The following is a 16,719-nucleotide window of genomic DNA, read 5'->3' on the forward strand; positions in this document are numbered from 1 at the left end:
CGTGTAAGCGAACGTGTCATTCCTTATTTCTTCACTGGTTGCCCGTGGCAGGTTCGAAAACATCTGGAAGAGACATTCATTGCAAATGTACAGAAGCCTCACTAGTCATCACAATAATATATTCACATTATTGGTTGGTACCTCCTCCTTATGGTCTTCCACACACTATGAAGGAGACACCTTGGAATGAGGAATAACTGTGCAGACATGTGCTGGACGTCTGGTGAATGGGAGCAGAGGCCTCTGTGTGAAGAGGTGCCGGGGGAACTGGAATGGAAATGCTCGTTTCGGCAAAAGAGAACCGCTCCCCTCAGCCAGAGGAAGAGCTTAGCAAGGAACAAGAAACAAGGCCTGCGGTTACAACCGCCGAAGCCTCGTGTGATCTTTACCATCGCATCCAGCGATCGGGAACACTACAGAAAACCACGCAGGGCGTAACTGGACTCCTGCTGCCCTAAAGAGCCGTGTAACTTAACGTGTCCTTTTATTCTTAATATGCAGAGTAGAAAAGATGAGTCCTCGAACGCTCACAACATTTAATATGAACGCACGTCTACTGCATCCGTGTTGCATGGCCGCCCTTCATCTGTTCTGGTGCTTTCAGACGATGATGGACCTTGGCCTGAGATCAGCTCACTTCAACATCCGGGGCGTGTCTTGGAAATACCCTGTGGTCGCTGTGCTGGAAGGAGGCTGGGCTGAAGCCTCTCAGATACCTTTGCCACTCCACTCCCTTCAACCAAGAGAAGAGAAGACAGTGCGGAGAGCACTCAGTGACAACCAAGTGGCACCAGGTCTTTAGTGAGGATGACCCAGAGCATGTCCATCGAGGAGATGATGCTGCAGCTTACCACCACCAGGTGTGTGGGAATCGAGATCGCCAACGCCACCAAGTCTCTCACCCTGAAAGGCCCCAGGTGAGCTACACGTGTCCACCATCGGAACCCCTGCTTCCTTGGTACCCAACCTTCCTCTGATCCATTAATGTTTGCTGCCAAGCGTGTTATTTTACTGGGCTTTTACGCTGTGCTCTATACCAGGAATTTGCTATCAATGTACAGTAGGTTACACAATGGGAAAAAAGCATTGGTAAAAGCAATTGGACTGGCCGATAATTGAAAATGCGGACATTTACATTCAAACACTGACTCTTCGCTAAGTGCATGCTCACCATCCATGCTTTAGGTCACACATTCTTAAACTCAATTCTCAAATCATTGACCATTGACTCCTGTTTACATTCTTCCAGTAGCCCACAAATTCACTAGTCAAAAGGTACTTTTAGTTATAAGCTGCCTGTTGTAAATGTAAATGTAAATGTATTTGAGCTTATATGATTTTGCCAGTGCATGTTTGAAATGTGAGAAAGACCTCCACCACACTAGCCCATGTTAAGATATTTAAACGTGTTATCTAGACCCCACTAATGAAAATTGCGTCAGCATATTTATTATTTCTATGTATGTGCATTTCGAAGGATTCAATTAAGCTGCACCTTAAAGGAAATTATATGAAAATTCATACATCTTCCTTTTTTCCATGTTTAGTTACATGTGTTTGTTTTTGCTGCAGTGGATCTTAACAGTACCGTGCATCCAACAGATTTGGTCTTTCGACATGAGTAATGATAAAAACTGTAAAATGATTTGCTCTCAGACAGCATTATTGATCTTCTTTACAAACTAATTTATTAAGTTCTGTGTCCAAAAATTATCAGGAACTTGTATAATAACAGATACGTTAAAAGCACGGTAGGAGTCACTGCTTTCGCTGCCCACAGCGGCCGCGAAAAAGGGGACCTCCCCCCTCCCCTTGTTGCGCCACTGTATAGAAATATAAATGTGTAGAGACGTATATCATCTTTTATTGAATAATTTAGAGGCGTGGAGCCTAACTTAATATAAGATTCTCACACAATTGTTGGTAAACATTTAGCATTTGCTCACAAGCATAAACATTGCAGTATGCGGTGTGCCCCATTTTGTCTAAGAAAGTGAAATGAGCATTTGCAATGCAATACATCTCACATTACTGAGAGTTTAAGCTATTGCCATTATAAATGACAATGCCTTTTATTTATCTGTTTTGAATATTAACACATATAAAAGGCCCTGACTGTCATTTGCAATGCCAATGGCTCAATGTCTCGCAAATGCAAAACCTATTGCATTGCAAATGCTTGTTGTTAGACTGTTATCTGGGAACTCTGTAATTAACAGCCTGATTCATGAAAACCGAATTCTGCGAATTTTAAATTGTTATTAATACCGAATCGCAATTTAGAATTCGCAGAACGGCATTCATCAAATTCTGCGATAAAATAAAGCGAATCGCAAGCGGCCGCAAAAGGCGATAGCGATTTTTAAAAATTGCAGAAAAATCGCGAAATCCGTCCAAATCCATGTAGGAATAGCGATATCGCAAATAGCGAGATTGCAAAAACGTGAAGTCGCATTTCGAGCCCAGTGATGACATCACAACCAGGAAGCAGGCAGTTCCCACCCCCATTTAGAACAGTGAGGCAGAGATCGAAGCTGCATCATACAGAGCACCTCTCAGAACACCTCCAGACTTGGAAATCTTTCACATTTGAGACTGCAGCAATGGCAGAGGATGCAGCAGCAGGGCCCAGTGACACCAGGCGCAAGCGCAAGCTGAAATTTTCTGAGCAGGAGCTGGAGCACCTAATAGATGGATGTGCCAAAACCACACCAAACTATTAGGCAAGGACTCCTGGAGGGTTCCAGAGGTCGAGAAACGCCGACTGTGGCTGGGGATCCGCGCCAGAGTCAACGCTGTGGGGGTGACACAGAGTTCCATAGACGACTTAAAAAAGAGGTGGTACGACCTCCGAGGTCGTGCCAAGGAGAGGGTGGCAGAGAGGCTGGGCGAGAGCCAGGCAACTGGAGGTGGAGAACCAACAGTCCCTCCCAACACCCCCATGGAGGATCGTGGGGAGGACACACTTCAGCGAGAGGCATGTATAGGGGTCATCCCTCTGGACTCATCCCGACCTACCCAAGACAGCCAAGGTAAGTGGCATGCGACTGCCACCCTGTCCCCTAACAATGGCCATGACCCTATAGCCTCCCATAATCAACCCCAGTCATGCAATCCATGCACATTAGGATATGCCCAAATGCATTGTGGGATATGTAGTCTGCCCACAATGTACAAAAACTCCAATGCAGCCAGACATGTCCCAAAGTACGCAATGCCACAGCCAGTCAGGGAATGTCAGCCAGCATGCATGTAGCAACTGCACAAGGGAAAGATACATGCAATTAATCTACGTCCACTTTCCATCACAGGTGGCGCAGACAACAACAGCAGCGACAGCAATAGGCTGCAGATAGACGAGGCAGCAGAGGATGCAGAGGAGGAGCCAACAGCCACACAACCAGCTCCATCAGGCACTCCTCCATTGCCTGATGCTAGACCACCACCATCAGCGCCAGCGCCATCAGGCGCTGCTCCATTGGCAGCTGCTAGACCACTACCATCAGCGCCAGCTCCATCAGGTGCTGCTCCATTGCCTGCTGCTAGACCACCACCATCAGCGCCAGCTCCATCAGGCACTGCACCATTGGCAGCTGCTAGACCACCAACATCAGCGCCAGCTCCATCAGGCGCTGCACCATTGGCAGCTGCAACACCACCACCAGCGGCACCCTCAACATCAGGTGCTGCTAGACCGGCGACACTGCGCACACCCACTGTGGCCAGCCAGCACAGCAGGCATGGCAGGGAGCGGCAGCAGAGCACAGCACGCAGCGGCAGGAGGGGGATGGCTGTGCGTGTGCCAGGGCTCAGCATTGAGCGCCGCATGCTGCGCATCCATCAATTGCAGGCACGACGCCAAGGTGCAATCCAACTCCAGCTACACAACATTGGCAGAAATGTAGCAAATGTGTCGGATAGAATAGAGAGGATGACAACTGCCATGGAGGCAAACACAGCGGCCATCATCTCGCAGCGCAACATCACCCGCCACCGCCAGCTACTAACGCGCCTATCCGCCTACACGCGTTCCAACTACGTGATAGGTAATGCCACCTCCCAGCTGTCACGTCGGTCCCTGGCAATGCAGCAGCATATGGTGCAATGCTGCGAGGATGTGGCGCGTGTACTGGAGCAGGTGACCAGTGCTGTACTGGCATTACATCCAACTGGCCCAGCCAATGGTGGTGGGGATGACACTAGTGAGGGGACCTCGAGTGTCAGCAGCCTGTCTGCCTCACAGGTCAGTGTCCTATGCCGCAGCAGCAGGCCCACTGCGGGTTCACGTGCCCTCCCTGAGGATGAGCCTGAGAGGCGATTGGGTGCCGCGCGCCGGAGGCGCACTTGACATTACTATCCATTGGCAGGGACATGCTGATGACAGAAGCATGTCGTGTTTATGACTTTGAGCAGTATGGCGCAATACTACTCACATGTAAATAATTTCAAAATGTCAGTATTATTGTGCCTTCAACAATAATATTTATTCAACCATCGTACATCTGCCTCCTGTCATTATTTCCATTGGCATGCATATGTGAATTTTTGGGTGAGGGGAGTGGGTGCACTAGAAACAGTTCATTGTGATGTGGTTGCGCCGTCTGTGTCCTTCAGCAGGATGTTCCCCGCGAGCATGACGCACATGTGCAGGTGGCCGGTTGTCCCCTTCCGACTCACTGCCAGAGATCTCTACAGGTATCCGGTGCTTGGTAGCAATGTTGTGCAGTATTGCACACACAGCCACAATGCGGCAGCACACATCAGGACTGTAGTACATGGCCCCACTAGTCTTGTGCAGTATGCGGAATCTGCTCTTCAGTAGCCCAAATGTCCTCTCAATGCAATTCCTTGTGCGTATGTGTGCTACATTGTAATGCCATTGCTGTGGTGTAGCAGGGTTGAGGTATGGGGTGAGGAGGTATTCACGGAGGGCGTAGCCAATGTCACCTGAATGAGAGGAGCAGAGGGTCAGTGCCTGTGCAGCGCAGCTACTTCATCACAGTGTAACATTGTGGGCCAAGTGTACTTACCAAGTAGGTGTCCTTCACTAAAGTCTCCCCTGGCCAGTCGTGTGTGGAGGCCGCAGTGCCGGAATATGAAGGAGTCATGTGTGCTCCCCGGGTACTGTGCCACTATGTCCGTGATGTATGTCTTAGCATTGCACACCATCTGGATGTTGAGGGAGTGGTAGGACTTGCGGTTGCGGTACATGTACTCCGTTTCAGCTGGTGGGCAGATGTGGATGTCTGTACAGTCTATGCATCCTATCACATGTGGGAATTGCGCAACATTGTAGAATTGATGCTTGGTCTCATCCAAGTCCTGTTGGCTGGTGGGAAATTTGATGTGGTGGTGTAGCTGGGTCAGCATTGCATCTAGGAAACTCCTTAGGCAGTGGGACATGGTGGGCTGGGATATCCCCCCAGCAGCGGCAACTATCCCCTGGAAGCTCCCGGAGGCCAGAAGGTGCAGGCTGCACAATACCTGGAAATGTGTGGGCACGGCATTGGTCCGCCTTGTTGGGTGCTGCATCAGGGGGTCAAGGTCCTGAATTAGCTTGATGATCATTGGCCCATTCAGGCGGTACTTTGCGTATACTTGCTTTCTGGTTTGGCCCAGTAGGGTGACCCGCTGGCGGAATATCCTCTCCTGGATCCTACGTCTGATCCGTGCTGCTCGCTGTAGCCTTCGCCGCCTGACCACCATGTAGAGTCCTGGCATTGTGAGACTCCTAATGCTGCTGCTGCATCTCCTTAAGTTTGTTTGGGCAGGCCAGCACCTGTTACTGATTGGGAAATGGTTTTTCAAAAAATGTTTTGCTTTGCCTTGATGGTTACCACCTGCTTTGGGTTGTCCTTAAATTGCGCCTCGCAAAAAGCGATTTTCGGGTTTTTCGCTAATTGCGATTTTTCTTGAATAGCGATTGCGATTGTATTGCGATTTTGCAATTTTATTCGCAGAATCCGTGATTTCTCGCAATTTCAGATTCACTATTGGGCTACTGCCGGGATTCTGCGAATAATTTTGCGATTTCGCTATTCTGTGTTTGCGAATTCGCTTTTTTAATCAAGAATACCGTTTTAGACAATTGCGCTCGCAATAGCTTTTTTCGCAGCTATTGCGATCGCAATTTTGCTTCATGAATCTGGCTGTAAGTCTTTGGTATGGGGGGCAAGAGCGAGACGCTCAAATTGCAGCACAAATTAGTCACCACAATAACAAGGTTACCAGCACTTTATGAAATCACTAGTCTTCTCAGGTGGGCTGAGGAGGTCTTTACCACAGCCAAACCCTATCCCACATTTAAACATTCAGCCAAGAGGGCTTTTAAAAATGGCGTTTTATGGAGGAGCTGGCAGGGTGGGTGGGGGGATGGCAGGGGGCTTAGGCTCGGAAGTGCTACATTGTGCTGATTGGCCGTGGCCGGTTCTCTTATCCTGTTTGGGCTCCGTCCTGTGCTTTTAAGTTAATCAGCTTTGATCAGGTTCCCTTTATCTTTCCGCCTTTGAGTTTATCCGCTGCTTGCACCGTGGTTCGAGGGCACTGCTCGTAAAGTTACACAATGCACTGCCCTCATCCCGCAACGCAGCCTTGGCCTACCGACACCAGCACCATCAACTACCGTTCGTCAGCCAACTACAGTGCTTCAGCAACGACGACGCAGCTACTTGCACCGTGACCTGCCAGCACAGTGACAAGCACCACCTTCATCTTGCACCACCACCCTGGTCTCACCGACAACGACATCTGATGCCGCCACCGAGCTGCTGCTTGCACCACGACCTGAGGGCACCGCACGCCGCACCACTGCACTTTGCACTGCAGCACCCGACACCTGCCGACGCCAACGCTCCTGACTCCAACAGAGAGTAGATCGACCTGCAACGAGTGTGTCTTTGAGGGCCACAACAACTCCTCCACCGACCTGCGGAACCGACGCCTGCGGACGCTGTAATAACCAAGGACCTCTGCACACATAAGATCAAAACACAGAGTATGTTCATGTAATGTACAAATAGACAAGAAATCGCCACGTCTTTTCTTGTTTGCTTTTAAAGCTTGTTTGCATAGAGACCAGCCGACATGTGTTTCGTCAGAGAGCAGTCAACTCTGACTCTTCAGGGCCAAGTCGTAATAGATGGAATGGATGATCCCTTGACCGCTGGGGGTCTGGGTAGGAAAAGAGTCAATCGCAAATGCGAGGTTCTCAGCTGATAAAAAGCACTGATGATTCCAAGTCCAATGACAAGAAATGTTAAGTTAGCAGCATGTGTCAGTCAGAATACGACCGTAGATTTATTCCACTGAATGATAATCAGTGAGCAAGGTGAAGCCGATACGGGGTCTAAGAAGGACAAATTCGTCTACCAGGAAATAGTTGCGTTACTATTGTAGAGGTCAAGGACCCTTAGAGACACGAATCAGTGTCAAAGTCATTGGGATGAGAGAGACCCCATGTCTCGGCGTCGATCCGATCTACCCGGAAGTTGGGATTGCTAAAAAAAAAAAACACTTCGCACCACAGCACCCAACACCTGCCGACGCCAGCGCTCCTGACTCCAACAGAGAGTGGATCAACCTGCAACGCGTGTGACTTCGAGGGCCACGACAACTCCTACACCGACCTTCGGAACCGATGCCTGCAGACGCTGTGTTTTTGGAAGTTCAATGAGAGGTCGCCGACGCCCTGTGTTTCAAAAACGTACTGTTTGCGAATCTTCCTGACATTGTAGCTGGCCAGCGACGCCGCCGTCAACGAGAACTGTTTGGATTTGTTTGCTCACGATGCCGTGATAGCCCCGGATGGAGCTATTGACATCAAGGAACTGTTTTTAAAGTGTATTTTGATAACAGTGGATTTTTAAGTACTGTATTGTGGATTTTTATCGTTTTTAGTCTTGTCTTCAATATATAAAAAATATTGGATATTCTTCTAAACTAGTGTGGTGTCCTTTTGTAGTTGCCAGCTACCAAGGGGTTGAGCAGGGGTTATTTTAGTAGTGTAACTCCCTTATCCTGACTAGAGTGGTGGTTTCTGCCTGGCTTTTGCCCATGCCCTAGCCTGCAAAAAATCCCATTTCTAACACTTTCCCTGATGCAATGGTCTACAACTGCAAGAGAATGAAGCAGCTCCTGTAAAAAAGAAGTTCAATGCAACTGAAGCACTCCTTTCAAGAATGTGTGAATATGTGGTGAATCCTGTCCTACTGAGTAGTACATTTCATGAATAATGTACTAGCATAGTACTTTCGCAAGGCTAAAGCACTAACATGCTAAAATATGAAACACAGCGACACAACCAGCCAAATGTTGCAATTAAATCAAGATTTCAGGTGCTGGGTTAACCATCATTTGGGGAATGGAACTGGGCTTCGGGAATATGCTAGGGGAGAATAAAGTTTGGTAAAACATCTGTTAGCACAACAGAACTAAGGGCCCGATGTAGGTGGCCCAAATACCGGTCGGTAACGGTGAAATTCGGTAAATTTCACCGTTACCGACCGGTATTTAGCCATTCCTGAAGTAGGGAAGGAATCAGTAACAAGGAATCGGTAAATACAGATTCCTTAATACCGATTCCTTATTGGCCTTGCATTTAAGGAATCGGTAATACCGATTCGTTAAATGCAATTAGAAAGCACATATAAGAGTGCTTTTGGACCTTAAGGAATCCGTAATTACCACCAACTTCAAGTTGGTGGTAATTACCGAATTCCTTTAAAAAAGCACTTTCTTGCTTTTTTTGAAGTGCCATGTGGCACACATCCATACCCTTAGGGCATGCATGTGTGCCACATATGCACACGTGCACATTTCAGAGGTGCAACAGGGTGTGGACACCCTGGCACCCTTGAAATACCTCCAGAGATTACCGATTCAGTAATACCGAATGTCTTAACATTAATTCATTCATTCCTATGGGCCTCCAAGCCCATAGGAATAGAATGGGTAGGTATTCGTTATTACCGAATATCAATTACCGATTCGGTAATAACCGATATTAAGGATTCAGTATTTTTTACCAAATTCTTACGTACATCTGAAATACCTATTTCTAAATACCGAATCGGTAAAATTCGGTATTTAGAATTCGGTATTTCACTATTACCTACATCGGGCACCAAGTTCACTGTTCAAAGGGTTCAGTGCTTTAAATTATGAGCTTGACATCGCTATCCACATATCGATACAATGATATCAATAAGAGGAAGACCCTCTGGTGGCTTAGTAATCTGGGTGAAAGTTAGTCTGAGCATTAGTATAAAACAAATAGTGACAAACTACCTAGATATTCTAGGCATTAACATAACAACCAGGGCAAATAGGATATTGCATATCTATAATGTTTATAATTGACCAGGGTCTGGATCAAAAGAGTCTAAGACAATTGGGTAGCTGGACAGTATATTAAATTCAGTAGACTCAGGCGTAGGAATAGTAATTTGTGGAGACCTCAACTGTAATTTCGAACCCATTAATGGGCTCGACAAGATCCTAGATGATGAAGACCTGGCAAACAAAATTCCTTCTTTAACAAGTACAAAAAAGGTCTCATGCTCCGCTTTAGCCCTGCAAATATTGAGACTAACCGTGACTCATGGCATAAGGGCATGTAATGGCCATCTCCCCTTGGATGAGGGAAAACACCCCACATTCTGTAGAGGTCTTACCAAAACCAAAATAGATTATATAATCCTATCCTATGATATATGGCCATATGCTGTTGATTTTAGAATTGATTTGAGGATGGAGAGTGATCACCGCCCACTTACTCTTGTTTTAGATGGCGGGTTGATGTCCAGCTTACCAGACAACACGAGCATTCCATCCAACCAAATGGACAATGTCATAGTGAGTAACAATCGACGTACAGTCAAATGGGCGCATATTTTGGAGCGAGGCGAGATGTTGGCACAAATCTACGACACTTTGGCGGATACCTTTGGTCCATACAGTTTGGAAATAGAGAATATGGACACATTTATGGAACTGCATAATAGCTACTCTAAGGCAATTGTCCCATTGATTACAAAAACAGTTAAAAAGGGGAAAGAAATTGGTAACCAAACTTCAAATGGGAAAGCCTTGTATAATAAAGACTGTCGTAGAGCCAAAACTGAATTGGTACAAGCTATTAAACATAAAGAAGGTCAGATAGTTAGGGAAGCCAGGGCTAGGTATAAGAAAGCATTTGAAAATGCTAAATCAACCTGGGATGAAGAAACATGGGCAGGAATGTTGGAGGCATCGAAAAACAGAGACCATAGAATTTTTGGGAATATTCTTGCAAATGGCATAAGGAAAGAAAGGGACTCCAGGGAAGTTTACTTGGATGAAGCAACTTGGGTAGAACATTTTACTAAACTATACTCAGTTCCGGGAATATGTAGCTCTGAAAGCGAGGGACTAGTACTAAACTTGAGTGCAGGTAAATTAAAATTTACCCTACAAGAAACAATTATGGCCATCAACTAAGTTAAAGCTAGTAAAGCTCCTGGATTAGATAAGATCCCGGGAGATTTGTATAAACACAATACTAGCGTATGGGAACCTTACATTAACCTCCTATGTAACTTTGTAGCGATAGGAGCAGAAATCCCTGAAACTTGGAGGGGTGCTGAAATCATCTGTATTTTTAAAAAGGGCGATAGGAGTGATCCAGTGAACTACCGCCCGATAAGTTTAATCGACATTTTACAAAAAATATACGCAATGCACATTTTATATCGTATCAATCTCTGGATTGATGATGAGCAGATTTTAACTAAATTCCAGGCAGGATTCAGAGCCAAAATTAGTACCATAGATCAGGTGTTCAGATTCGCTTGCATGTGCTGGAAATATGTTAATCTAAGAAAGGGCCACTTATATGTGGCATCTGTTAACCTTAGAGCAGCTTTCGACCTTATTCCGAGGCACTTGCTATGGGAAGCACTCAACAGCATGGGGCTACCGGCAAACCTCTTGGAGCTATTAATTAGATTACATCACAATAATTATGCAAAGGTGAGGTGGGGACCGGAAGGTGAAAGGACTGGTGCAATACCAATAAAAAGGGGCGTCCGTCAAGGATGTGTTTTAGCACCAACTTTGTTTTCCCTATTTGTAAATGATATCCCCAGTTTTTTAAAAAGCTGTAGTAATGATGCCCCAAAAACTGGGAGGTGAGAGGGTACCCGCTCTTTTATTTGCGGACGATACCATCTTAGTTTCACAAACACCGAAGGGTTTGCAAAGTTTGCTCAATATTTTCCAAATCTACTGTAGCAAAAAAGGCCTAGAGATTAACACAAACAAAACCAAGTATATGGCGATAAATCCTCATAGGTCTTTTAATGGTAACATGGTTTTAAATGGACAAAGAATAGTATATGTCTCTAACTTTACGTATTTGGGTGTCTCAATTGATTCAAAAATGTCTTGGAAAACCCAGATTGAAAAGAGCAAGCTCTTGCTCACACAGAATACACTACCAATCCTAAAAAAACACGGTAATAGTCCCAAAAAAGCAGTTCTTCCTGCGCTTGTGGTTTTTAAGTTTAAAGTACAATCTGCTGCCATATATGGTGCAGAATTGTGGGGACCAGCATGTAAAAGGGAGTTTGAGTTGAATGAAAATAAATTCTATAGAGCATTGTTTAAATTACCAACTCGTACCCCATTAACGCCACTGATGCTGGACCTCAATGTGCAGCGAACAGACTACCATGTAATTATTAGACCTCTAATGTTTTGGGTCAGGATTTGGACAACGACCGAGCTAATAAATTATAGGGCAGCTTTAATTGAGATAAAGGATCTGCGGGCACATGCATCATTGTCAATTGCATTCGCAAACGGTGTGAATCGCAATTTACGGCCGTTTGCGAATGCAATTGACAAAATTGGGATGCATCATGTTTTTCGCAGTTTTAGAAATCGCAATCATGTTGCGATTTCTAAAATTGCGATTGCATTCAGGAAATCGCAATTTGAGATTTCTTAAATGCAATGCATGAGCATTTTAAATTTGCGAATTCGCAAATAGGGAGAGGTAAATTACCATGAAGTTGACCTTCATGGTAATTTGCGAAAACTTTCAAAAATGCACAAAAGTGCATTTTGAAAGTTTCATTTTACACACACACATGCCCTTAGGGCATGTGTGTGTGAAAAATGTACTTAAAGTTATATTTCAGGGGTGCAGGGGGGCGTTCTTCGGACCCCCCCCCCTGCACCCTTGAAATTGCATTCTCAATTTGCGATTCGCAAATTGCTTATCGCAAATTGAGAATGACTTCCAATTGATTCCTATGGGCCTCTTTGCCCATAGGAATCAATGGGAAGGGATTCCTTAATTGCGATTCGCAAATTGTGAATCGCAATTAAGAAATTTTCAGAAATCGCAAAAAAAATGTGATTTCTTGATGCATAGCCTTTTGCGATTTCTAAATTGCGATTCCTTAATTTTCGCAATTAAGAAATCGCAAACGGCAACAATGATGCATGTGGCCGCAAGACACCTATAGTCGTCTCTCATGGTTTAATCATGTTAGGACATGGCTGACAACGATCGGCCTTGCACACTTTTGGAATAATCCACTCCTAATGATAACAAATTCAAGGAAGATTCTAAAAACACCTTTTTGGGCCTATATGGAAGAAAACAGACTGAATGACAGAGCAAATGGATCACTGGTGAATTTCTGTTGTTCAAAGCTAGCCCAAGTTTTGAATCTTGTTTAAATGAGGTAAACCCCCCCCCTTGCCAAAGCATTATACCTGAAGTATAGATACGGTATATTATTGTTAAAATAATGTGTGGCAAGATGGACAAAGGATACCAATGTACTTTGTGCTCTGGGGGTATAAGGGAAGACATTACTCATGTTCTTTTCTTTTGCCCAGCCTATGAGATGGCAAGGAAAGGTGGATAAAACCACTGTGTAGAAATATAGGTGTGAGATCGTACCAAGAGGCGCAAAGACTGAAAAAAACAGACACCAGCCACGTATTTGTTTTTGCTGTAAGTAGATTCTTGTTAGCTGTGAACTTCATTAGGATAAAGGCAGGCGAGAAGTTCTAGAACACATATGAGTATCTAAATATAGACCCAAGAAAGAACTAGGGAAAAATGTGGGATGCTGGATTTAAACTATGGTTTGGGGATGATAACTGCCGAATTAATTGTAAATTTGTTGTAAATTGATTGATTTTAGCTTTTGATAAGTGCCTTTTTAGGTCGAAGGCCTAAAAGGCTGCGCTTGGGCAGTCTTAGGCCGGAGATTTAATGACTCTCAGTAGCGCAGAAGGTCCCGCCTCCCTGCCCTGTCTCTCCTTCATTGGCTGGCTTCCTAAACGGAGGCCAGCCATTTGAGGAGAGATCAGTCACTCCGATGTAGCCCCGTCCTTTTCGGATTTGGGGGCGTAATTTTTGATGTTCTTTAGACAGTGACGTTGTCCGTCACTCAGAACATCAAAACCACGCCCCCAATTCCGAAAAATTTCAAAAGTTTGTGGCCGCCATTTTTTTCTTCCCCGAAGATGAGCTGCAGGACTCCCTTCCTCCTCGCCGCCTGAGCGAGGTAGAAATCCCTATCCTCTTTGAAAGTTGGTGAGATCCGGGGCAGAGTGGGGTCTGTCAGCACTGGGGGTGGCTATGAGTGGCAGGCGCTGAACTGGTGGCACCAGGGCGCTGATCCTCTACGAGTGTACAGTGCGAGCCGGGCGGTGTGTGCTTGCTGTAGCGCCTGGGGTGCCTCTCCACCGCTCAGTGCGCCCCGAAACTTCACTTCCCGGAGCCTCGGCTCCCTCCTGCCCCTGCCGGGAGTAGTTTCAGGAGGAAGCGAGACTGCCAGCTGCAGACCCGACGCCAGGAAAAGGAAAGCCTCCCCCCCAGCTGTGGCCGCCGATGCCCGCAATGCTGCCCGTTTCCCCGACGGAGCCCGCCCTGGGTGGGGAGCGTTAGGGGCCGCTGCCTGCTTCCCATGCACGCAGCAGCAGCATCCCCGGGCGGAGGCTGTGCATGCGGGAGTCCCTGCCGGGAGGAGATGTGCGGCTGAGAAGGGAGGAGCCCCTCTCCCGTCTGTCCCCGGCTCTGCCCATGACTGTGTCCGGCGCCTAGCCGCTGAGGGCGGCCGGATCCGATAACCCAGCCCCGCTCCTCTCGGGGTGCCAGTGGGCGAGAGCTCGGCCCCCTTCGCCAGTGCCAGCAGCTGAGGGGCAGCGAAGCCTTCAAAGCGGACGCGGGCGGGGAGTTTGCGGGGAGGCACCATGGGAACACCGCGTCCTACTGCGTGTCCCACAGAAATGCCCATTCCAGGCTGGAGTCCTACCGGCCCTAGACAGACCTAAGCCGGGAGGCACAGGCTGCAACCTGCAGCACATCAGCAACCGGGAGAACATGGATGGTAAGAGGAACCGCCGGGCTCTTCTTCATGGAAAGAGCACCTACCACCCACCCACCCACAGCTATCTATTGTGCTGAACAAAGAACCCGTGTCATTGTGTCCCTGGTGTTTGTGTGATAGGTTGCAGGCATGTACTCCGACGTCAATGACTGGGTGCACAGTATGTGCCTGGGCTCTGCTGAGCAGTGCTTGAACTGCATCCCATGATGGAGGGATAGGCGAGGAGGTCACGGCTTGCATTCATTGCACTGCAGAGACAGGCGTGTTCAGTCTGCGCCCTAGGGTTCGATTGGATGATTTTGGGCGTGTTTACGATTGGTTAGGTAGAGTTAGACGTTCCCAAAAGAAAGGCCTGGCTGGAAGTTGCATGATAGGTTACAGGCGTTGTACCACAGTGACTCTTGTTTCTTGTTTAAAGGCGCATGCCATGTTTTGGGTGTGGCAGTGTTTATTGGTGTTGTATTAATTAAGGGTTATAAAATCAGTGACAGGCGCATATGAAAGTTTATAGGTAACTGTAGAGTGTACTGACACGTGCATTTCACATGGCAAAATGAGTTTAATGGTTATTGGGGAAAGGTGATAGACCTTGCCTGTGCCTCGTCCTTCTTGGCCTTTTATTAAGGCAGTTAGAGAGAGGGTGTTATGGGATTTGCATATTTAAACGGGCGTTGCATAATCCTTCACTCATTGATGACTTGTGCTTGACTCAATTCAGGCCCCAGTCTGGAGCGGAAGGAGGGATTGGGCACATGTATGTTTTGTCAGAAACAATCATGGTCACGGGTGTATGACCTGATACGACGTTGGGGGTGTGAGAGAGTTTGTGTACCACACTCCCGTGACAGAGGGAGGGCCCCAGGGTTAGGTGAATGGGTGGTGTACAGAATCTGAATTCTAGTAAGAATCGTGACCACATTTGTCTGAGTGTTCACTCAGGGCCTGCTTTAGGGGATTGGATTTGTGTAATGGCATGAAGACAGTGTACTGCTGGTTTTCAACAATCTTCACCATCATTATATATTCGAACCCTGTATGGAATTGGCTCATTTAGTTAGAAAGATGGCACGAGCATCTCTTATTTTCCCCTGTTTTAATTCAGTGAGTGTGTGAAGCAGGGTCATATGGGAGGCAGTGAGGGCGGGGCCTGTTTGCACGTGTATTGGGACAGGTGCTACTAGCCTTCCTGCCCACACGCTATTGGCCTTAACAGCAGCTAATTGCCCTTCTCTTCATTATGCACTCGGACTTTCTGCTCAGGCCATAATTGCGAATGGGTAGGTAGTGGTGGCTAATGTACTTTGAAAGGATGTTAACCATTGTTAAGAGTCTGATCAGGGGCAATGCATCTTAAGTAAGTACAGCATTATATTCTTCCATTGTGCCTTGATTTTGGCCATTGCTGTGCAAGCTGTAATTTTGAGTTGGCCTTCATTTTGACCATTGTTGTATAGGTTGTTTCATGATTATTGTCCTGAACATATATAGCAAAAGGCACAGGATGATGGACGGATTGCTGAAACTTTATAAACACTCACCAACAATCAATAGATATGGTTTAAATCCATTGTTTTGCTCTCCATGCCACTCCAGTTTGGATCCACCCATATGCAAATCAGTCTAAACCCTGCCCCCCCTCCCACCTCCCATGGGAACAGTCCAGCCGGAACTGTCAGCTCAGGTCCTCCCTGGACCGGAAACAAGCATCCTGGGACCGGTTTGGGGGTATCACCCCATATCATATATAGAGCAGTATTGCCTTGTATGGCGGATCAAATCATGACTGAACCACTGTTTAAAGGTTACAGATTTTTAAGGACAAATCGAGATGCTGTGCAGGTGCGCTTCCATGCACCATTGTCAAGCTTGTTGTTATGAAGACAGGTGTAAGGATATGAAACATCACTGAGCATAATGTCACTGTGACCGATATTGTCACCAGAACTGGTGACTAAAAGATTCATATTTGTAGTTGGCAATGTTTCCCATAACACATTAGTGCCTTTTGACTGCACTCTCTGCGATTGATGTCCCCAAATCTTACTGACTTGTCTCTTTTTTACACCATCAGCTAGACCTGGATTTTAACCAAAAGGGCTTAGCGTTGTAGAATTTCCTATTGATTTCTTAATGTAATAAGTATGGGTCTAAAAATCCTAGCAAGCAAAGATCTGTCAGATAAAGGGTAATTTGGCAACTATAGATTTCCATAGTGTCGAAGGAGGTCCTCCTTGTCTTCTAGTTGCGAACAGACAAGAGTTCAGATGAGTGCAGTTAACAAACCCATTTTCACACGGTCTCTTTTTGAAAACAATAGTACCACTGCTAT

At 46.4% G+C, this 16,719-nt stretch overlaps 1 protein-coding gene across 1 annotated transcript in view; it reads left to right on the top strand.

The window, feature by feature from the left end:
• Positions 1-730: 730 nt before the first annotated feature.
• Positions 731-16,719, top strand: part of LOC147700851 (cytolysin tenebrosin-B-like) — a 29,562-nt gene continuing 13,573 nt past the window's right edge. Inside the window, exon 1 of the mRNA XM_086928512.1 lies at positions 731-917. Coding sequence (XP_086784638.1) covers positions 808-917 — 110 coding nt within the window. The 5' untranslated portion in view covers positions 731-807. The remainder of the gene's footprint in view (positions 918-16,719) is intronic.

This window comes from Lissotriton vulgaris, chromosome 7 (assembly GCF_964263255.1).
Source record: "Lissotriton vulgaris chromosome 7, aLisVul1.2, whole genome shotgun sequence".
Taxonomy (NCBI): domain Eukaryota; kingdom Metazoa; phylum Chordata; class Amphibia; order Caudata; family Salamandridae; genus Lissotriton; species Lissotriton vulgaris.